The 23625-nt window shown below is 46.8% G+C and overlaps 1 protein-coding gene across 1 annotated transcript in view; it reads left to right on the forward strand.

The window, feature by feature from the left end:
- Window positions 1-23625, forward strand: part of LOC144767589 (uncharacterized) — a 143093-nt gene that overhangs the window by 115594 nt on the left and 3874 nt on the right. Inside the window, exon 3 of the mRNA XM_078650999.1 lies at window positions 9291-9380. Within this exon, the coding sequence (XP_078507125.1) occupies window positions 9291-9380 (90 nt within the window). The remainder of the gene's footprint in view (window positions 1-9290; window positions 9381-23625) is intronic.

Raw genomic sequence — 23625 nt, forward strand, 5'->3', positions numbered from 1 at the left:
TCCATCAAAATTAATACAAATAAAGCAGTTTTGTACTTTCTTTGCGCTTCTTCCCTTACCTTTAAGTACAACAGAACTGGAATACACAGAGGGCTATGCGTATTTTCTTCTCCCCACCTCTTCTAAACCCCCAATCCCTGCTCAATCGAAATACAGATATTTTGGCATTGTATGCATGTTTTAGTTACTAACAAAAACAGATCAGAACCCTTCTCCACACAGTCACCTCCCCCACAGTCACGGCTGGTGTGTCTCATGGGTAGGAGGGTTGGGAGAGTCACACGGGGAGTGGGAGTCATGTGGGTGCGGTGTAAAATTCAACAACAACCAAAAATAGAATTACCTTTCCGCCGGCCGGGTCCAGTGTCTTCTTGGCTCCTGCTCCTGGAGGAAGCAGGCAGCCAGGCTTCCTCTGGACCTTCCCCTAAGCCAATCACAATGCTATAATGTTCTGATGTTTACTTTAGAGATGTCAATAAATGCAACTTAACTATCATCTTCTGCCTTGAAACAACCATGAACCTCTGTATAATGTAGTAAAATACAGCTTTTGCAGCTCTATTACTATTTAAGACACAGGTCAGCCCAAAACGGTGACTGAGACCTGCCTTAAAGTAGCATTTGCAGGGCTCACTTTAAGTGGTCCAGCCTCATGTCTTTCATCACCACTTGCAATGCTCTTAGTTTGTATGATACAACTTGCCTGTCTCATGTCCTACATTTGCACTTGCACCTCTCAATTTACATGGTCCAGCCTCATGTCTCACATTAGCACTTGCAGCGCTCACTTTACGTGGTTACGCCTCATGTCTTATATTAGCACTTGCAACGCTAACTGTACATGGTCCAGCCTCATGTCTTCATCAGCACTTGCAGCTCTGTCTTTACATGGTCCAGCATCATGCAGCGCTGTCTTTATGTGGTCCAGCATCATGTCTTACAATAGCACTTGGAGCGCTCACTTTTTCGTAGACCAGCCTGATGTCTTATATTAGCACTTGCAGCACTCTCTCTACAGGATTCATACTCATGTTTTTAAATTAGCACTTGCCGAGCTTAATTTCCATGGTTCAGCCTCATCTGTGGAGAAGTGTGGCTCAATGGTTAGAGCGACAGACCCTGATGCAGAGGTCTAGCCCGGAACCAGGGTTCAATGGCCACCTCGGCGGGTCTTGGGCTCAATTTCCTCGGACATGATAATTCTCGCCTCGGTGCCTATTCTAATCCATGGGTCCCACTCTGCAACTCTGGGCAATAGCTGGCTTAATCTCCACAAGGGCCCCAACAACGCTAGGATGCCTGGCTTCACCTTGGGGGTGCCCCGGAGTTGGCACTTCACAGGGAAAAGCCAGGAAGTGTTCCACAGCGGTATGCATACAAGCGCCCAGATGCCCAATGGGGTGATACGTGCGCTATACAAGTACTACTACATTTACATTTACATCTGACATTAGCACTTGCAGCAATCATAGTTTGTAGTGTACACCTCACTTTGTTATTCGTGCCATGCTGGATCACAAGTGCTCACACCTGTCCACCAGAGCACACTTTAGATGGTCCAGCCTCACTTGCAGTGCCCCATTACGTGGTCCAGCCTCATGTCTTACATTAGCACTTGCCATGCTCTTACTTTGTATGATACAACCCTCTTTGTTTTTCTTGCCTGTCTCATGTCTTTCCTTAGCACTTACAACACTGTCTTTAGATAGTTCAATCTCATGTCTTACATTAGCACTTGCAGCCCTCACATTACTTGGTGCAGCCTCATGCCTTATGATAGCAATTGAAGCGCTCATTTTACGTGGTCCAGTGTCATGTCTTACAGTAGCACTTCCAGCACTCACTTTAGGTGATCCAGCCTCATGTCTTACGTTGGCACTTGTAGCGCTCACTTTATGTGGTCTAGCCTCATGTCTTACATCAGCACATGCTTTGCTCACTTTACGTGGTCCAGCCTCATGGCTTACATTAGCATTTGCAGCACTCACTCGACAGGATCTGGCCTCATGTCTTACATTAGCACTTGCGTTGCTCACTTTACATTGTCTAGCCTCACGTCTTACATTAGCACTTCCAGCACTTACTTTATGTAACTCTCATAGCTGTCTTTACTTGCTCCAGCATCATGTCTTACATTAGCACTGCAGTGCTCACTTTACGTGGTTCAACTTCATGTCTTAAATTAGCACTTCCAGCACTCACTTTACAGGATCCAGCCTCATTTCTGACATTAGCACTTGCAGCGCTCATGATTTGTATGCTACAACTCCCTTTGTTTTTGTTACCATGCTGGATCACAAGTGCTCACACCTGTCCACCAGAGTGCACTTTACGTGGTTCAGTCTCACTCACAGTGCTCACTTTACATGGTCAAGCCTCGTGCCTTACATTAGCACTTGCAGCGCTCCCTTTACATGGACCAACCATTAGCACTTGAGATGCTCCTAGATTTAATTAACCCTCCAGGTGTGATGCAACCCCCTTTGTTTTTCTTGCCTGTCTCATGTCTTACATTAGCACTTGCAGCGCTCGCATTACGTGGTCCAGCCTCATGTCTTTCATCACTACTTGCAGTGCTCTTAGTTGATATGATACAACTTGCCTCTCTCATGTCTTACATTAGCACTTGCAGCGCACACTTTACATGGTCCAGCCTCATGTCTTTCATTACTAATTGCAATCCTCTTAATTTGTATGATACAACTTGCCTGACTCATGTCTTACATTAGCCCTTGCAGCACTCACTTTACGTGGTCAGCCTCATGTCTTTCATCACCACTTGCAATCCTCTTAGTTTGTACGATACAACTTGCCTGTCTCCTGTCTTACATTAGCAGTTGCAGCGTTCACTTTAGGTGGTCCAGTGTCATGTCTCACATTAGCTCTTACAGCGCTCACTTTTAGTGGTCCAGCCTTGTGTCTTACAATAGCACTTCCAGGGCTTCCTTTACATGATCCAGCCTCATGTCTTACATCAGCACTTGCAGCACTCACTTTACAGGATCCAGCCTCTTCTTACATTAGCACTTGCAGCGCTCAATTTATGTGGTCCAGTGTCATGTCTTACACTAGCACTTGCAGTGCTCACTTTACGCGGTACAGCCGCATGTCTTACATTAGCACTTGCAGCGCTCACTTTACGTGGTCCAGCCTCATATCTTGCATTAGCACTTGCAATGCTCACTTTACTTGGCCCAGCCTTATGTCTTACATTAGCAATTGCATCACTCACTTTACGTGGTCCAGCCTCAAGGTTTAAATTGGCAATTGCAGCACTCACTCAGGATCCAGCCTCATGTCTGGCAATAGCACTTGCAGCACTCTTAGTTTGTAGGGTACAACTTTTGTTTTTCTTGCCATGCTGGATCACAGGTGTTCATGCCTGTCCACCAGAGCACACTATGGGCCTCATTAGGATGGAGGAATATCCGCATCCTCCGGGCCGGCGGAAGCCACCGCCGGCCCGGAGGATGCGGAAAATCCTCTGCGGACCCACCAAAGACCCACCGCCACATTAGGATGGCTGGTGGGTCCCGGTTTCCGTCTGCAGCTTTTCCGCCGCGGTTACCTCACAACCGCGGCGAAAAAGCACTAATATGGTGACGTTGTCTCTCAGACACCGTCAGCCAGATTAGGATGGGCTCTGAAACATGCTTTTCCGCGGCGGCTTTTCCGCCGTGGAAAAGCATGTGTAACTTCACAGCGGGGGCCCGTTGCGGGCCCCCTAGGTGAAGGGGGGCGTGGGGGGTGCACATGGGTGGTACCTATGGTACCCCCCTGCATTTGTATGCAGAAAGCGGCAGGCACCGCGCGGTGCCTGCCACTTTCTACATACAAATGCAATGCGTGCATTTTTAACATTGCTGCGGGTGCAGCTTGAAGCCGCACCCACCGCAATGTTAAAAATAGAGGATGTGACCGCCAGGGTGGCGGTCACATCCTAATAGCACAGGAGGGAACGCCGCAGCCCATGCGGATGTTCCCTCAGCCTCGGTGATCGCGGACGGACTCAAGTCCGTCCGCGATCATAATGGGCCCCTATATGTGGTCCAGCATCACTTGCAGCAATCACTTTTCGTGGTCCAGCCTTGTGTCTCACAATAGCACTTCTAGGGCTCCCTCTACATGGTCCAGCCTCATGTCTTACATTAGCACTTGCCATGCTCTTAGTTTGATGAAACAACCCCCTTTTTTAGGTCTCGCCTACTCAGCGCTCATGCGCTGCTTAGGACAGAGACCTGTAGCCATTGCCACAGTGTTGGGGGCAAACATGTGCACGCGTTGCATTGCTTGCAATGCAACGTTTGCGCATCTTGGTGATTTCCTTGCGTGAGTGCGCGGCACCATGCAGTTGCACGCTCCCGCAAGGGGAATCGCGCTGGCCCCCTCCCTGTTCACGTTTGTTATATGATGCCAAATATTTTCAGGGCTGGGAGCGTGCACAGGCTCTTAAGAGCCCAGCCACACATTGCCTAAGCTTTCCTTGTTAGTTTTTTCACTCGTCCACCAATATGAAATTTGCATTTTAAACAAAGGAGTTGTCTTACTCAAAAGCCAAACCGTACTTACAACAAACCCTGCGACTAAATTTGCTAAAAAAGCATCAAAAACAGTATGAAAATCAAGTCTCCCCTACCTTAAAAGAAACCTACTTCAAGAAACCACCTTGACTCTAATGTATAAAATAACCCACGACAAAACCGCAGTTGCAACTTGCTCAATTACTCTTCAGGCGTTCAGTTTTCGTCACATGACCTAAATCAACTAACCAACCAAGCTTTAGCAATTCATCCCCCCTATGCTCCTCCCTCTTCGACCTTCGTACTGTTGTACGTCATTAATAGGCGGGGAGAGATGTCTGCCACTTTCGCTCACTCTCGCTTTCTCGGCCATTGGTTTCACATCCATGCGCGAGTGCGCACGGGATTGGGAAGAGTTGCAAGACAATTACCAGCAGCTTCAGGTGGGTTAACACGACCCTGCAGCCTGCTGAAGCAGAGCGCATCTACCTTTCAAAATAGTTCCTCCACAATGCCCTGATTGGTTGAATTGTCTGTCTGCCCTTTGAAACATCGTCTCTGAAAAGCTGATTGGCGGAATATCTTACCTGCGCATTGGAAGTACCTCTCGTTTACGCGGATTGGTTAAACGAAATGTCTACGCTTCTATATTTTGTTTATAGATATCACATATTTGAGCCTTCAGCTCTACCTTCCCAAAGCTGCCAAGGTTCCAGTCTGCTTATCTGTGAGAATTCTCGGTTTGTAGTGAGCTTATGTGTGACATTCCCAGTCTCATGTGTGACACTTTGAGTGACACTGTTGTAAATGTTTTCAAGTGTTGCATGGTTAAACACTTATAAGGTCCCAAAGGAGAGGCCTATTGGCTATGCCAATCCTTGTTTTATCTCAATGTTGGTGAATGTTAAGAGGTAACCCTTTGTTTGTGTCCACTGCGCATCTACATTGATTTGCACAAGCATGCTGTGCTCAAGTTGTCCGCGATCTAGGAGTTCGCGAACAACGCAAACATACATACTTTGACATTCTCACTGGACATTGGCATTTTGCTTTACATCTCCAAAACGACTTATTGGGGCTACATCAAGCTGAAGCCACTTAGTGACAGAAAGACTATAAAAATATAGTTAGCAATTGTTCAGCTGTTTTGTAATGACATGCTAAGATAAACGTCCAATACGAAATACGATTTTTTGACTTGTGGGAAAAAAAAGTTGGGGCCCCCATTAGAACTTAACTTTTGAACCTTGTTACCAATTTGTACCAAAACAGGCATGCTCTTACATATCATTGCAATCTTTTATTGCCCAAGAGCTGATTCTCATTTCTCCGGGTGGGGGTTATTAAGGGGCTAAAATTATTACTGATTCAAAAATCGGATATCCTATAGAATGAGGTGTCAGCCTTCCATTAACACAAACATGTTTCTTCTCAGTTAAATATGACATATAAGAATACATCTTTTGCCTCTATGCGCTACTTCTATGTGCACATCTTTGGAAGTCTTCAAAATTCATCCCAGAATACCTACCATCTGCTTCTTCCCACACATTCAAAACTCAGCTCCACTCTATACTGTGGTTTATAAAAGCTTTAGGAATGCTTTCATCCATCTTTAAGATGTATTCCTCTGTAAGTACCTCTGAGAAAGTACCCCTCACTGGAATTTACTGGCCACAAGGCACAGGGGAGGTGGCTGGCAAGGGCGGCACAGGCACAAAGATACAGCGATAGACTGCTGCTGAAGTCAGTCCTTTGGTTTCCAAATATCAAATTGCACTTCTTCTATTAATTTTTAAACCCTGGTAGCTTTCAGTTAAACTAAAGTGAACATCAAAAGAATGACAAATAAACATCGAGGAACATAATTTGATGACACAGATTTATTTGAGTTAAATTTTTTAAACAGGCTCCATCAGATCTGTTGGATAGGCTGACAGTTGCATTGGACTGCTTAATAAAACATTGGACGCAGCATTTCCAGCTAATGCAGAAATCCAAATCCCAGCAGAGATATTTTATTCATGAGACAGAAATTTCAGAGACTAGCAAAAAAACTTGCACAAGCACGGCAGGCTGCAGGCCCCAGGGGGAGGCACGCGCACCTCACGCGGCAGCAGCGGGGAGGAGGAGGAGGAGGGGGGTCTGCGCAATTCCCTTTCTAGAGCGATAATTGCTACCATATGGCAGTGCTCGCTCCCGCAAGTGAATTGCCAGACGTGCACGCATTGCCATTGAAGGCAATGAAACGCGTGCATATTCATGAGACAGTAATTTCAGAGACTGGCAAAAAAACAAGCGCGGCAGGCTGCCTGCAGCAGGGGGAGGCCCGTGCACGCCTCGCGCGGCAGCAGGGGGGAGGAGAAGAGCTGCGCGATTCCCTTGCGAGAGCGATAATTGCTATCATATGGCAGTGCTCGCTCCCGCAAGTGGATCTCCAGACGTGCACGCGTTGCCATTGAAGGTAATGGAACCGTGCATATTCATTAGAGTAATTACAGAAACTTGCAAAAAAACACAAGCGCGGCAGGCTGCCGGCAGCAGGGGGAAGGGCGCTCGCACCACGAGCGACAACAGGGGGGAGGAGGGGGGCTGTGCGATTCCCATGCGAGAGCGATAATTGCTAGCATATAGCAGCGTTCGCTCCCTCAAATGAATCGCCAGACGTGCACGTGTTGCCATTGAAGGCAATGGAACCCGTGCACGTTTTTGGCTGAAAAGACAAACCGATTGCTAAATGTCTTTTTGCCTATGCCTCGCATACGCGCTGCATAGGCGAGTCCTAAAAAAGAGTGTTAGTCCACAAAAGAGAAGTGACACCTTGGCTTGCAACTGATAACCTAGAAAATAAATCTCCTCCCTCAGGCCGGAGGGCACATATGCTGCTATCCTTTCTGCCATGATGTCCAGTAATGCTTTCCTTAACAAAAACTCAGGTTATAATCACTGGAATAAGGCGAAAAGGAGGAGAGGACTAGGATAAGAAAGAAAAGGACATTACAACATCAGCCCTTTTCCACTCCACAGTCCTTAAATATTGAAAACGGACAAAGCAGCAATAAGTTGATATGACCACTGGAGCTGTTCAGAATGACTAGTATTCACTGTATTACAACAGTATAGCAGGCCATACAATAGGCTCAGTGAGCTCATTGCAGCCTTGCCAAACACTCCTTTGTGGTCTCCGACCAGAGTTGGACTGGCCATGGTGGGCACCGAGCGTTTCCCCCGTAGGCCGCTAGGGTGGGGGCTGGTTTCGGGCCCGGGGGTTAGTGCCGTTTTTGTTACCTGGGGTCACAATATCGGCCCCCTGGTAACAAAATCTTCCGAAACCGGCCCTTGGAAACTGCTCAGCTGCATTCCCCCTCACCCCAGGGGGGCGGCTGAGCAGTTTGCCAGGGCCGGTTTCTGTTTGCAGTCCGGCCCTGTCTCTGACTGTACTAGGATTGTAATGTACTTATACCAATAGGTTTCTGTTCAACCAATCTGGGCGTGTAGAACATGTGGGCAGTGGGCTGGTAGTGCAGACACATGTCCTGTAGGTAGACTATTGGATATTGTGTTCCCAATATACACCTTTAGAAACAATACTAGTCAATACCTGTGGCAGTAATATTTCAGACTTCCCATTAATTTCTCTAGTGCCCCTGACAGGCAGACTGTTTCCATGGGAGCAGTTTTGCTGTAGTAACTGCAAGAAATGATGTATTTACTCTCCAAATGTCAGAGACAACGCTGGAAGTGCCATTCCCACCTTGTGGTAATCCATCAATATGATTTGACTGAACCCTTGAAAATGTGTGGTCCAGAGGGCTCTTGACAATGACAACTGGAGCTAAGAGCCTAGTTACTTTAAGATGGGAGAGGTCTCCAATCACATAATATGGTCAATGTGCCATAAGGTCATCAGGTACACACACAAGCCTGCATCTGGAATAGTTGTGAGAATGATGTGGCATAACCCAGCCTGGCACCCCGTGCAGGTGAGCGATAGTCAGTACCGCAGTGATAATACCAGAGGCAGACCAGACACCGGTACCTAACTTCCTGACGGGTAATTTCCCATTGTAAAGTGCCAACTTGTCTGGTGAGATACCAGGTGGACACCTGCATGTATGTCATATTTACGAAGCTATCTAATTTGTTAACTCGCCAACATCCATCTTCTGTGGGGTACTGTGCTTGGCCACATATCTTCTATTATTACACTCGGATTCTGATTAAAATATGTCAAGGCAGGGGTAGCACAAACATGAAAGAAATACTATCATAGAAGCTTTGGAACCAGAGCACAGAGTAGAGTATGTATTCCAGGGTGTTTATGGGTCAAAAGGTGTAGCATTCACCACAGTACAGGTGTGCCTCTTACTCTCTATGGCTGTGGAACTCTTCACAGAAAGACCTCAGGATTCGATATGAGCATTGTACAATTTAGAAAGTAACAAAGGTCTGTCTGTGTCTATTTTAATTCTCAGAAATATTCTTCTCAGCTAGCATATCCACGCCTTCTCAGTTGCTATAAGTTAGCACTATTATAAACTGGGGGTTTGCTAAGCAAGATAAATCCATTATAACATAACAGACTTGCTGTAATAGATTTAATGTAACCACAATCCACTAAATAGCACAAAAGTGGAAACCTTTTAATAAAGTTTTTGCAGGTGGTACTAGAACAGGATGTTTTCATTCAGTGGTGTTAGCTGAACTGTCTACATTTGCATCCATCGCAGACTAATTGACGCCTAACCTTTTTGTTCTCTGGATGTTTAGGGGGCACTTCTGGAGACCGAGCCAAAAGAGAAGCGGATACCATCCCTGAAGCCTGGGATTCACCTGTGTATCGCTTCGACCCTTCTTCAGGTAAAAACATTCCTTATTATTTTGGTTGAAGGATGGTTGAACTATGCAGAGAATAGATGGATCATGAGGAGGGCTAGTTTAAGGCACTAAGGGGCCCCTTATGATGGCGGGCAAACAAACAGACCGCCAGAGGTGCCCCAGTCACGCTGTGCCTCTTATGGTGCGACCATCACCCTGGCGGTCGCATCACGCATATTTAACATTGTGATGGTCGGTGCTGTAAGGAGCACCCGCCACAATGTTAAAAAGGAATGTTGTGCATTGGCGTGCACAACGTGACTGGCTCAGCGCGGTGTCTGCCACCTTGTGCATGCCAATGAATGGGGATGCCATGGGTACCCCCAATGTGCACCCCCACCCACCCAACACCCGGTACCCCGCAGCAGGCCCCCCAAGCCAAAGACTGCATGCCTTTCCATGGCGGAGTCTCCGCCATGGAAAGGCATTCTACCGCACCCATCATAATATGGATGGCGGTGCCTGCAAGACACCACCACCATATAATGGGCCTTTTCCTCCTGGCAGGTAATCGTGACGACTGCCTGCGGGCTGAAAAGCAGTGGACAGTCTTTCCGTCCACCACGTTACCCCCGCCATGCTAATGTGGCAGGAGGTAAATGGCCGTCCGGCGGTGAGTTTTGGCCGATGGATTGCCATTGCCAGTCGGGTGGTGGCGATCCGCCAACCATGATAATGGGCTCCTCAGAGTGTGAGATGGTTTTGAACACATGCCTACGCAAAGCATCCCACTGCAGAATGCCACCCTTGATAGCAGCCTACCAGAAACAGAGCCAAAACCTACCTGACAAGACTACAACCACCAGTGATCTGTGCGAAATTAATACGGTTTCCGTACACACAAAAACAGAAACCAAATACATATTACTAATTGCTAAATTTATACAGCATCAAGTGATATTATTCTGACTTAGCTTCACATACCTGGAGGGTCTATTCCTGTTATATGTATTTTGTGGAAAAATACGTGAAAAAGTTCTTTGGCAAACACAATAGGTGTTTTACCGAATTGTTGCTATAAAACCTCCTTTTACAAGGTTTCCTGCAATCTTTAAAAAAAATTATATATCATGAAATTTGGTAAGAAAATTCTTTGCTATTTTGTGACTTGCAAGACAGCGCCCATATTAGCTGTATTGTTACCCTGCATTCGATCACCAGCGTAGTTACTGTGTACATTTTAGTCGGGCGATCCCTCATCTCCCGTCTGAATTTCACCTTCGTTGTAGCCTTTAATGTCGCCCACAGAATCCAAAAGCATGTTCTCTGTGGGTCTACAGTAAACAAAAACAACAAAGACATAGGAATACATTATTTTGATTAAAAAACAATATGATTAGCCGAGACCGAAATTACAATTTGGGTGTATGTAGGTGAACTGTTATGCTGAAATCTTGTTGACGAACAAATGGAGAATTGTACATAGTCTAAAGAGGAAAAAAGTTAAAATTGTGTACATAGTAAGAGAGGGGAACTCTTAAAAGCACGAAGAGTATAGTAAGACGAGAGAGAGGACATTTCATGGTATGCCATGATGCATAATTTGCCAAACTTTACAAACTATTTGGTTTGTGGGTATTCACATACATCTTTCAATTAGGTTTCCACTGTGTAAGCTCATGTAAAGGCTACTAGGAAATGTCTTTCTAGTTTGGAAAATGGAAAAGAGAAAACGTGTTATTGACGGTGCAGAGGAAAGGGTTTATCTAGAGACTTGCACATTATTTGCTTGGAATTTTTTTTAAAAAAAACATTAATTGTGCAAATGCGCAATTTTACAGATGTTCCATATAATTAAAATGTGGTATTAGGAATAGACCAGGAATTACACAAACTGCGGAAAGGCCCACAGAGTACTGTTGAAATCTCTCTGAATCGCCCACATTACAAGTTATCCCATGGGTCGTATGTCAAAACATCTGTAGCAATTTTTTTTATAACAGAATGGCCCTCATAATATTTAGAAATATATTGCCCCATTGGGTGTAGATTATCTCTATTACCGCAACAAATGTGTAAACAATATTTCGGACACAATTTTTATGGCAAGCAATATTTAGGAAGTAATAGTCTGGGGATTAGTGCTTCACATGGAAGTTGGTTTCTGTTAAAAACAAAGTTCGAGAGGGTTGAAGCCCCACTCAAATAATACAACACAGAACTCTTTTCTTTTTTTTAAGTTTATTTATTATGCAGCACCAAATAAATACATAGCAACAATTATATACTAAACAGATTTCATACGTTTAGCAGCAAATGGGTACATAGAAGATACAACAATAGTATAAAAGTACATATTTGAAAAAATAGGAGAGAAAAAATAGCAGCAGATTGGTAGAAAAAATAAAGAATTTCAGTAAAAGAACACCATCATTTAAATTCAAATAGAGGGAAGCTAGATATTGTGCTAATAAAATATTCCATATTCACATATACATACAGTATGATACAACATAGGTTATACAAATAATTACAGTATATCGACAAAGATTCTCCTCTCTATGAGCCCTCTTTCACTCCTTTCATCCAGTTTTCAATGGGTTGCCAATTTTTTTAACCACGCGATCTATAGTGTCTACCCCTGGTTACATATGTAGCCGTTTCTTGGTTATATTTAGCCAAGAACCTGGCAAGCCACATTTGAAAGGATGGGGGATTTGTTTCTTTCCAGCTAGCTGCTAATAAGATCCTGAATACCGCTGTTCCAATAAACAGGCATGATTCTTCGACCTTACTCAACCCCAATGTACTATCACACCCTAGAATAAACAATGTAGAAGAAATCGCTAAAGGATGTCCAAATACCTCTTCCCAGTATTTACCCAGTCCATTCTTTAACCCCATTAATTTGTCACACTCATAGAACATGTGGTTTAAATTGGCAGGACCCAATCCACATCTTGGGCAGTGATCATCCAATCTTTTCCCCCATGAAAACAACCTAGCGGGGGTAAAATAAAGATTAAAAGTGTGTTTTATATAATTGGGCTTTAAGGCTCGAGGACATAAGTGTCTTAGATGCCAAATATGAACTCTTATCGATGTCTACGTTGGGTTGGTAAGTCTGAAAGCCCAAGAGGACTAAATGTGCTCTAGATCATCGTTTAGGCTGTTTAAAAGCAGGTCATAAATTTAACCAATTCTAAATGATTTTGTACCGAGAATCTCGAGAAGTGGTATTCTTTATAATAGAATCCTAGGAGTTTTTGATTTCAGGACTGTTTTAACCTGCAAACATTTTTACAAAATGGGATTTGGGGATTCCTAATTTATTCTGAATACTTGAAAATTTACAATCTGCTTTGTTTCCCCAGAAATCCCAGACTGTTCTTATTCCTAACATTTCCCATTTCTTTGCCATATCATCATTTACTAAAAGGGGCAGTAGCGAGGAGCCCCATAAAGGGGTATATCTATTATATTTTGGGATTTTCAAAAACCTTGAAATCCTGCACCAAACTCTCCACGCACTCTTGACTACCTTAAATGTAGTTTTTTTTTTAAATAACTGGGCTCTAATTGCTTTAAAAGAAAATCTTGATATTTTTTTCCTAATAGTAGTTCATATATCGAGGGTATTTCTGGTAGTGGAATTTCTGTGCCTGGAGCGAAAATACTAAATAAGGGAGCCAGTTGTTGGAGAAAGGCAGCCCAATGATATAGTGCAATATTGGGGAGTGTTTGGCCTCCTCTATGCTGCGGTAGCGTCAGAAATTTAAGTGATCTACTGATTTTCCAATATTGCCACATAAAGGATGAAAACAGCGAGTCTATTTTTTTAAGATTACTATCTTCCACTGCTAATGGTATTGCACGAAATAAATAAAGAAACTTTGGGAGTACATTCATTTAAAAAAAATTCCCCCTCCCAATAATAGATAAGTGTAAACTGTTAACTCTCTTAAGGTCCTTCTCGATGTTTGTAATTAGGGGGTCATAATTTAATCTATTGATCACTTCTACCTTTGATGTTAAACATATCCGGAGATAAGTAGTCTGCTCTACTTTCCGAGGATCATTATATACTGTATTATGAGTGCATATAATAATTGTTTTTTCCTTGTTAAGTGAGTATCCAGAAAATAAGCCAAATTGATGAGTAATTATATCAGTTTCTGCAATTGCCTCCGCGGGGTTTGGTGTTAATATAGCCACATCATCGGCATACGCCAAGACCTTCGTCTCATAGTTGCCTATGCTTATGGGTTTCATTTTTTGTTCCTGTAATAATCTAATAATTAAAGGATTGATATAAAGGGCAAAAAGAATTGGAGAACAAGTACAGCCTTGTCTTGTTCCCCTAGATATTAATGAAACTAGATTCTTTACCCATTATCTGTAGTTTTGCCTTTGGATGATGATACATGGCTTTAATAGAATTGATGACGTTGGATCTGACAGGTTTATTCTTTTTGGGGAAAATAATTAGATCTGTTTCGCCCCAAGAGTCTGGAGATTTACCGGTTCGTAGTATACCGGTAAATAGATCAAACAAAAAGGGTAATATCAAAGTGCCTAATATTTTATACACTTCAAGAGGAATTTTATCAGGGCCAGCGGACTTCCCTGAAGCCAAGCTAGAGAGGGCTAGTTGTATCTCGGCAATGCTGATCTCTTTCTCCAAATCCTCCTTGGTTAGAACATCTAATGTTCTAGCTTGTGGGGTATTTCCTATAAATTCAGTCACCACTTTGGCGCTCTGAGGGATATCGTCCTTATACAGTCCCTGATAATATTGACGAAACCCTTCAATTATTTCATCGGGATCAGTATAATCGGTGCCATTTAAATTGATGCATGCTATTGAGTTATATGAGGCCTTTTGCCGGGTGCGTAGCGCCAACTGTTTACCAACTCTCTCACCATTCTTGTATAAACTGTTATGATACATCTGAAATACCTCCGCTGAGCGTTTAGTTAGCCAGCTATTTAATTCAGTTTTTAGGATCAATATTCAGTGAAGAATATGGACTCCATCCTTATCTTGCGTGACTGCTAGAACATGTTCCTCTTCAGCTTTTATCAAATCATATATTAATTGTGAGTTCCTGGCTTCACATTGTTTTTTTTGCCCTAGCCACGTAGCTGATTGTTTCTTCTCTGAGGGCCACCTTAAAACAATCCCCTACAAACCCCCTAGAGGCACTATATTGATTCATATAAAAAAATCCCTCTGCCCATTTTTTAATAAAATTCACACAGTCTTCATCAGCTAAGAGCTTTCTATCAAACGTCCATTTAGTATATGGCCTGGTTAATTTAGTAATGTCTAATATCAGAAGTAGAGGGTTGTGGTCTGAGATAATTTTAGGGAGTTTCTTCATTTGTGCTTTGGTGACTAGGTCGCGTGATATAAGAAAATGATCTATCCTAACATGCAAATGTAAAAAGAACAATTAATGGACAGAATGCTGATCAATCTCAAACATTCACCCCAGTGCAGAGATATGGGCCTACATCCATTTTTTTCTCCCCATGTCATTCCAGTTTAAACCCAGCCATATGCAAATCAGTCTTGACTCTGTTCCCCATGGAAACATTCCAGCTCTAACTGCCAGGCCAGGTCCTCCCAGGACTGGAAACAAGCATCCTGGGAACTGTTTCGGGGCATCCCTCCTCATCAGCCAGGCTAGCTTGACTCCAGTGGCATGGAGAGCATGGGACACATGTCTGGTCATACCTGTCCCACTCAGGGTGAAAAATGCAAAAAAAACAATTGATGGACAGAATGCTGATCAACTGGGGTGGCATGGTGAGCAACAGAAGGATGGATTTAACCCAGATCTCTTGACCGGGGGTAAATGTTTTGATTTGTTTTGCATTCCGTTCATCATTTGTGTGCCTTTTGCTTCCTTGGCACAACTGTAGCCAGTTCATCATCCTTATGAAGTTGAAGTGCAAAAAGAAAAAAATACAACCCAACCGAGGATCTTGAACGACATTCCTATATCCTTAAGTACTTTGTCAATCATTCTCCAACTTAGAAAATAGCTCAAGACACACTTTTAAAGAACACTACATCATGACACAGTAACAGTCCGCTTTCATGCTTAGAAAACACCACTTTCACGCTTAGAAAACACATTAATTGTGTCTTTGCCTTGGACCCCGTACAGTACTCCACTACCTTTCACCCAGGTTTGAGCTATAGATACATGCATCGTATACATACATACATAAAGACATACTGTTATCAATGGGTTTTATAGTTGGCTATGGTATGCACATAAGCCAGGCATAACCCACCACTCTTGTCAGGTTATGGGAGTTGCACATCCAAGATAACCCCTGCTCACCACCTTGGTAGCTCGGCAGAGCATTCAGGCTGATCCCAAAGCGTTTGCACAACACACACGCACACCAGTGACACACTAGGCACACGACAAAAATAGACTCCACATAAGGTTATATAAAAATATCTTTTGTAATATAAAGCACATAGACCATAGTTACATGAATCACTTTGCCGGCTAGGCAATAGTAATAACATCACATGTATAATAAATCACTTTGCCATTAGGCAATGGTCAAAACAGCAAAGGTAGAGCAATAGGGTAAATACTCATAGATTTCACACGTCACAAAAACACCATCACTGTGCACATCAATGCAACTTCCTGAAATATTAATCGTTATCCTGATACTGCAGGGCAAATTAACTATATCATACTATCAGGAGATGAGCTGCAACAGATTATACCTTAAAAACACATGGTTCATCAATACTGCGTCCACATATGCCAATCCTGAAAATGCAAGACTCAGAACAATATTCATGATGAACACTGTGCATGTAAGGCAGTCATCAATTGGGGGTGAAACACATAAATCCTCCTGAATACATAAGATACGTTGTACCAGTGCTCCTAGTCAGTTCCCTACCATAATTTCAGTGAGGCTCCTCCAAAGGTGGCAGGTTTCTCTAAGCAACGGGCCCTCCATTGAGGTTCCACCCCATGTCCCAACACTCCAGAAAATGCCTCCCCCCGTGTTTTTGCAGAACAAGAGGGGAGGCACCCTCACCACCCACATTGGTGGGGAGACCTCCCTTCACAAAAGGGGCTGGCTTCCTGTGAGCACGCCGCACAGCTGTGAACTGTTGGGCGACTCCTCCCCAACCTTGAATGACCCGAAGCCCTCGGTGCAGCTGGTGCGATGCGAGCAGGGCTGCTTTCTGGCCACACAGGGAGCACCCTGCAATGCTTCGCACCGAGGATTCTTCTGGGTAATGCGGTTTAACTCTTACCGGATTAGGCTGGCTACCAACAACGCCGCCCTTGCTTTTGTTTCCCGGGCGGTTACTGAGCACCACCAAGACCTTCAAGGCAGAGCATTGGTTGCCAGGAATTTATGGGGTCTCCTCCATGCCGGCCGCAGCCTTGCTGGCCAATTCCTCTCCCCTCCCTGCTCTCAGGAGAGCCGCCCAGTGCTGCGGTGCCAGTAGTGCGATTCCCTATGGGCCTGTACAGCAACAAGGCCCCGGGTGTAAATCATGGTGGGACCATGTACTGGCCACCAAGGAGAGGGAGCGCACTTCAGGCACCTCAGCTCTACCCTCCCTTCACTTGAACACATGATGCAAGGGCCAGGGCCGGACTGGCCATAGTGGGCACCAGGCAATCCCACGGTGCGCCGCATGGGTGGTGGCGGTTATGGGCCCCTGGGGGCCAATTTTGTTACATTGGCCCTGTGACAAAATCGTCCGAAAACCAGCCCTGGCAAAGAGCTCGGCGGCACCCCTAACCCCCCCGTGGGGAGGAGAGGACGCAGCCGAGCACTTTGCCAGGGCTGGTTTTGGTTCCCATTCTGGCCCTGGCAAGGGCAGCTCTGCATGGGCTAGCCCAGGGATTTTCTGAACAGCGCTTCCCACTCGCTGGGATGGAAACCGAAAGCACTTCTTACACGTTTTACTTTCAAAGCAGAAATTCACCCCTGCTGGAGCCTTCTCCATGCTCCAATTGTAGGTGACTGAGAAGGCCGTGCTCAAAGTCCTAAAGCAAGCAGAGAGTAAGCAGAGTCTTTGGGTCCCGGTAGGATCGAAAACGCTCACCATGTCCATGACAGGGCACAGGTCAATCACATGCCCTTGGAGATCACTGGGGCACACAATCAGCAGGAAGCAGGCAGAAGGCCAGCAGGAAGAAGTGAGTGGGCAAAGTTGCAGCTCTGCTAGTTGCTCAGCAGGCCAGAGGTCATCACAACAAGCAAGTCCCACTCATTGTCTCTAAATCATGGGGTCACAGCCACAGTACTTATACCCATGAAGTCTTCAATCTGGGGCACTTCAAACAACCTTTAGAAGTGCACAACATACCCATTCAATCCCCAGCTCTGGCTCCAGACACACTACGCGGAGGAGGTGGAGAAAGCTTTGTGAAAGGCAGGCATAGGCCTATTCAGGTGCAGGTGTGGTAAAGTGCCCTGAGTCATAAAACCAAAAAACAAAATAGGTCAGATAAAATACAGGAGGAAGGCAAAAGGTTTGGGGATAACCCTGAGAAAAGGGACAGTTCCAACACATTCATACATACATACATACAGCGAGACCATAAATGGTAGCACATCAGGGGCAAACATGTCAGATAATAGCAAAAAATTGGGGAGAAGTGGCAAATTCCTTTATTTCATCCCCTGGTAGTGTCTGTGTTCAGACCACAGGCACCTGAGTCACTCTAAACTATATATATTTACAGAATTATGTAAAAATGGGGTAACTCAATAGGCCCATGGACCCGGGTACAATGTGGTACATATAATAATAATGTCACAGTGGAGAGCATTTATAAAGTAAAGGGCAGCAACAAATGATCAAAATAGGCAAATTATAACAACACCAAATAGCTCATTCCAACAATGGTTGTGATTTAATTGTATCACAGGTATAGAAATGAATCAAATATATAGAATAGAATATATTTCACATTTATACAATTATACGAAGAGGTGCACACAATGTGAGGTGACAAGTGCATAACAGGGATGAGTGCAGGTGATGTGCAAAGGGAAGGTAGTTGCATATATGCATAAACAATTAGTGATGAAGACCTGTCCTGCAAGATTTTCGGCATATACATGAATATTAAATCATAACAAAAAGATGCAGATACATATTCACTGTCATCCAAGTTTGACACAGAAAGTAAAATAATGTCGATGTTTCGACCCCTATATGAACCAGCCGACTTCGTGCCTTGAAAGTGGGGTCTTCATCAAGACCAAGGTAGGGGGAAGTGGGCACCTATGAATAATGGTATGAAGTTAGTGAGGTGGTGTCTCAGTCAAGAATGTATCTACTAAGCATTTTATTTGTGATAAGTTACCAAATAAAGTAGGGTGGGCCTTGTGGGCTCCTACAGGGGAGTAAAGAAGAAAGGAGACATAAAAAGATCCACTAGGATCAGTTCAACTAGTGGGTGAGAGGAGTATAAAAACAAAGCTGAAATTTAGCGAGACTTACTCACAGTTAGCGCAGGTGTTCAAGGTGGGTCGGCCAAGGTTGGTCAGTAACCTATGGTCAAAGATAGCGCAGGTATTATGTAATAATGTTAGAAAAGCTATTGTGGTGTCGCGAGCTTAAAGACAAACTCCCACAAATGGAAGGCATTGTGTCATGAGAACACTACTCTATTGCAAAAATTGGGATAACGGGGGAAGAACTTTCACAGCGACAGCGCGCTCATTGTGAGGAAGAATATACCGTGTACAAGCCTAATACATTAAATAAAGACTATTAGGGTGTCTAAAGCGCGCATTAAATGTGTGCTAAAAAACCAGTGATGTGAAACGATGTAGACCTCTCACTGGTAGGAGCAACAAAGTGGAAAAATGGATTTAAGCCAGACGCAGCAATAAGCTGTTTGCCGTAAAATTGGTGCCCCATTCTGCAAGAAAACGCGCATTTCCAGTACGTCCCTCGTCCTCGACCCAGTCATCACTCATGAGGTATTCCACAGACAGGAAACAAAACAGGAAACACTTTTAGGCTCCACCCCCCCTCCTGCCAGGTGCTATATTACACTCAACCACCAACAGCACATCCTGTTTTGTTTCCTGTCGGTGGTTTACTTGATGGGAGACGCTGGGGTGGGTGCCGGGCACTTACCTCCATCTTCGTCCTGTGGATCCTCCTCTGCTGGGCTCTGGGGGGCTCCCATGGACCTTCGTGGGATGTTTGGAGTAGGGCTGCTGGGCTTCCCTGTCTCCTCCTGTGCTTGGTTGACCTGGGCTGCTGGGCTTCTCTGGTCTTCCTCCTTTGTGCCCTGTTCGCTGCTGCTGTACCCTGGATGGTTGCCGGAGCTCTCCTGTTGGCAGGTAGGGGCTGGGGTGCCGGTTTGCTGTGTGCGCGCCCCTCCCCTTATTATTCCTCGCCCCCTTCCCCCGGGCCTCTCTGTACTGGTGGGGGCCCGGGGATGTTTTTCATTTTGGGCTTCGTTTGTCGGGAGGTGCGCTGGGTCTTGCGCGCTCCTCCCCGTTTCTTCCCCTCTCACACCGGTCCTCTCTGTGGTTTGGGGACCCGGTGTGGAGGCTCTGCTGGTCGCGGCGTTTCTTGGCCGTTTCGGCCGACGCCGATGCGCTGTTCCCTTGGGCCGGGTTTCCTCTGTGTTGGTGTTTGGAAGCCCGCCCTCCTCTCGCGCTGCTTGCGTGGTTCCGCGCATGAGGGGTGAGCATTTCTTCCCCGACGGCTGTTTGGTCGGACGCCCGGGTGGGCTCCGGGCGCTCCGGTCCTTGGGGGTGTGTTTTGGTTTCTGCCGCCTCCGGGCCCGGCGGCCCTGCAGCCCGAATCTGGTGGTCGATTTGGCCCTGGTGGAGCCTCGGTGAGTTGCTCCTTTTCTTTATGCTTTGTTTTTCGCGAGGGGCTCTTTGCTTCTCTTTTTACTTTGCCTGCCCCTCCCTCTTTGCCAGCCTGGCTTGTTGGTTGGCTAGGGGGTCGTGGGCTTGCCTCCCTGGTTGTTCCGTTCCTCCCTGTGGGGGGTTGATTGGGGTGTGCCCTGTATATGTATATATAGGCGGCCCCTGGGGAGTGTTTGTGTGCTCTTATGGTGAGCGTTTGTGTGTTCATTATGGGGAAACACCTTCGCAAGAGGAAGCATTCCTCTCCTGTGCCTCCCTCTTCCTCGGGTTCCAATGGGGCCTCCTCTCCTCCTCCTCTAAAGCGTGCCAGGGGAGTTGATGATGATCGGCTCAAGCGCCTTATCCTGGAGACTCTTTTTGATTTGAAGGCGTCCAAGAAGGGTGTTGCTGGTCTTTCTTGTTCTGCAGCTCTTTATTCTGATATTTCATCTTCTTCTGAGTCTGATGAGTCTTCTTCGGCTGCTGTTGAGCTTCAGGGCAAATACGTTTCCAGGGATCTCTTGCCTGACGTCCTTTCCCATGTGCGTCTGAACATGGGGTTTCCTGATGTTTCTGAGCCCAGTACCTCTCAGGATTCGCTCTTGCCGCCGTTTCGGAAGCCTGTTGCCTCTTCCTTGCCGGTCCATCCCTTTGTCTCTGATGTCCTGCTGAATGAGTGGAAGGACCCTGATCATATTTCCATGCCCAGGTTTATGTCCAAGCTTTATCCCTTGCAGGATATGGCGGAGCATTTGCCTGATTCAGTTTCCTGTGGACTCTGTTGTAGCCAGTCTGGTGGGTCGTCCTTCTATGGCGGATGATAACATTCTGAAGGACGGCGTGGACAAGAAGGTGGATTCTGCCCTGAAGAAATCTTATGCTGCCTCGTACCTGGCTATTCGTTCTGGCGTTTATGGGGCGTATGTTGCCCAGTCTCTGCTGACTGATTTCAAGTCCCTGTTTTCATCTATGCAGGAGGGTGCCAGTTGTCTGGAATTGCTGTAGTCTATGGAGCGCCAGGCGGAATTCCTGTCAGACATTGCCTTTGATTCTGTGAGGGCTTCTGCTATGTCCTGTGGTTCCTCTGTGGCTGCCCATCGTAACCTGTTGCTGAGGGATTGGAAGACGGACGCGGCCCAGCTGGCTTTCACTGGTGCCCGTCTCTTTGGTGTCTCGCTGGAGGAGAAACTGCACAAGGTCTTCAAGGAACGCAAGCATTCTATGTCCTTTCGAGATCCTCCGCCCCGTAGGGGTTCCTCCTTCTCTGGTGCCAGGTCTTTCCGCCAGCCTTCCAGATTTCAACAGACCTCGTTTCGGAGTCAGCGGGGCACTGGCCGGTCTTTTCCCAGGAAGTTTCAGAAGAAGTCCCAGCGTGGTGCCGGGTCTGGTCTGCTGCCTGGGGGACGTTCTCGCTGGCGATCCGCCTCTGGTTGGTGGGAGGCTTCGCCAGTTCCTTCCTGCTTGGCGCCTGACGACCTCCAACAGATGGGTGCTGGATGTCTTGTCAAGGGGCTACCGGATCGAGTTCCTGACCCCACCTCCCCCCTCCGGGGTGGTGGTGACCCCTTCTCCTCAGGATGCCTCCCGCCGTCCGGCCTTGTCGGACGGGGTTCGTTCTTTGGTCAGCAAGCTTGCGGTTGTTCCTGTTCCTCTGGCGGAGAGGGGGTTGGGTGTATACTCCATCATCTTTGTGGTGCCGAAGATCACGGGGGGCTTCCGGGTGGTCATCAACCTTCGGGGTCCGAACTTGTTCGTGAGGAAGATCCCGTTCAATATGGAGACTCTCCAGAAGGTTATCCCGCTGATCCAGTCTGGTTGGGTGTTCTCCACTCTGGACCTCCAGGATGCGTACCTACACGTCCCGGTGGCTGTGAGGGATCAGCGTTTCCTGCGCTTCTGCCTGGAGGGCCAGCACTGGAAGTTCTGCGTCCTTCCCTTTGGTCTTCGGTCCGCCCCCCGGGTGTTCACCAAGGTGGTGGCTCCCTTGGTGGCCCATCTCCATCTCCTGGGGGTGTCGGTGTTCCCGTATCTCGATGACTGGCTGGTTCAGGCTCCGTCCCTGGAGGTCATGTCTCGCCACCTTCTCTTGACCATGACTACGCTCAGGGACCACGGGTTCTTGATCAACTTGCCGAAGTGCCACCTGGAGCCTGCCACTCGGAGGACCTTCATCGGTGCTGTGTTCGATTCTGTGTTGGGCAAAGTGTTCCTGCCGGAGGCCCAGATTTGTCGCCTTCAGTCTTTGCTGAGGAAGTTGTTATCACGGACCTCGGCTCCCCTCCTTCAGTGGCTGGAGGTTCAGGGCCACATGGCTGCTTCTGTCTTCACCGTGCCCTGGGCCAGGGTTCATCTGCACCCTCTGCTGTGGCATGTGAGGTGGTGGGTCCCCTTTCCTGTACTGGATTATGCGGTTCCTGTGCCTGTGACTCTGGACATTGTGTCTGCTCTTCAGTGGTGGCTGGATCCTTTCCACCTTTCCGTGGGGATGTGGTTCCATCTGCCTCCTCCTCTGGTTGTGACCACGGATGCCAGTGCTTCCGGATGTTGGGCGACTCTGGACCATTGGGCTGTTCAGGCTTGTTGGCTCCCGTTGGAGTCTCGCAGGTCGTCCAACTGGAGGGAGTTGTCTGCGATGGAGAGGGCGCTCCGTTTTTTCCAGCTTCATCTGAGGGGTTGCCATGTCCTGGTGAGGTCGGACAACACCGTGTCTGTGGCCTATATCAATCACCAGGCGTGGACCCACAGTTCTTCCCTGAATCTGGTGGCCTGCTCCATTTCAGACTGGGCGGAGACGAATCTTCTGGCCCTGTCTGCTCAGCATATTCGGGGTGTGGACAACATGGTGGCGGATTCATTGAGCTGGAGGTTTCCTTCATCTCTGTCCCTGTGCCTGGCTCCCCGGACTTTTCACTTGCTTTGCCTGAGGTTCGGGACTCCGTGTCTGGACTTGTTCGCCTCCCGGTCCAATGCCCTGGCTCCCCTGTTCTGTTCCAGGTCTCCGGAAGTGGGCGCCTGGGGAGTGGATGCCTTGTCTCTCCGGTGGCCTCCTTGGCTTCTTTATGCCTTTCCTCCTTTTCCTCTGATTCAGGCCTTCTTGCTGAAGGTTCAGCGGGAGGGGGCTCAGGTCGTGGCTGTTCTTCCACACTGGCCGAGAGGTTTCCTCTGCTGCTGGGCCTAGCGGTGGGCCCTCCTTGGCTTCTGCCCCGCTACCCCTCTCCTCTGAGGTCCCCGTCCCTTCTTCTGGTTCCCCTCTCCTTGGTGGTCTGGAGGTTGAACGGTTGTCTCTTGGGGTCCGTGGTCTGCCCGACCAGATCATTTCTGTGATGCAGGCCTCTTGTAGGCCGTCTACTTTGTCTTCTTACTCGAAGCACTGGTCTTCTTTCTCGGGGTGGTGTTC

This window comes from Lissotriton helveticus, chromosome 7 (assembly GCF_964261635.1).
Source record: "Lissotriton helveticus chromosome 7, aLisHel1.1, whole genome shotgun sequence".
NCBI lineage: Eukaryota > Metazoa > Chordata > Amphibia > Caudata > Salamandridae > Lissotriton > Lissotriton helveticus.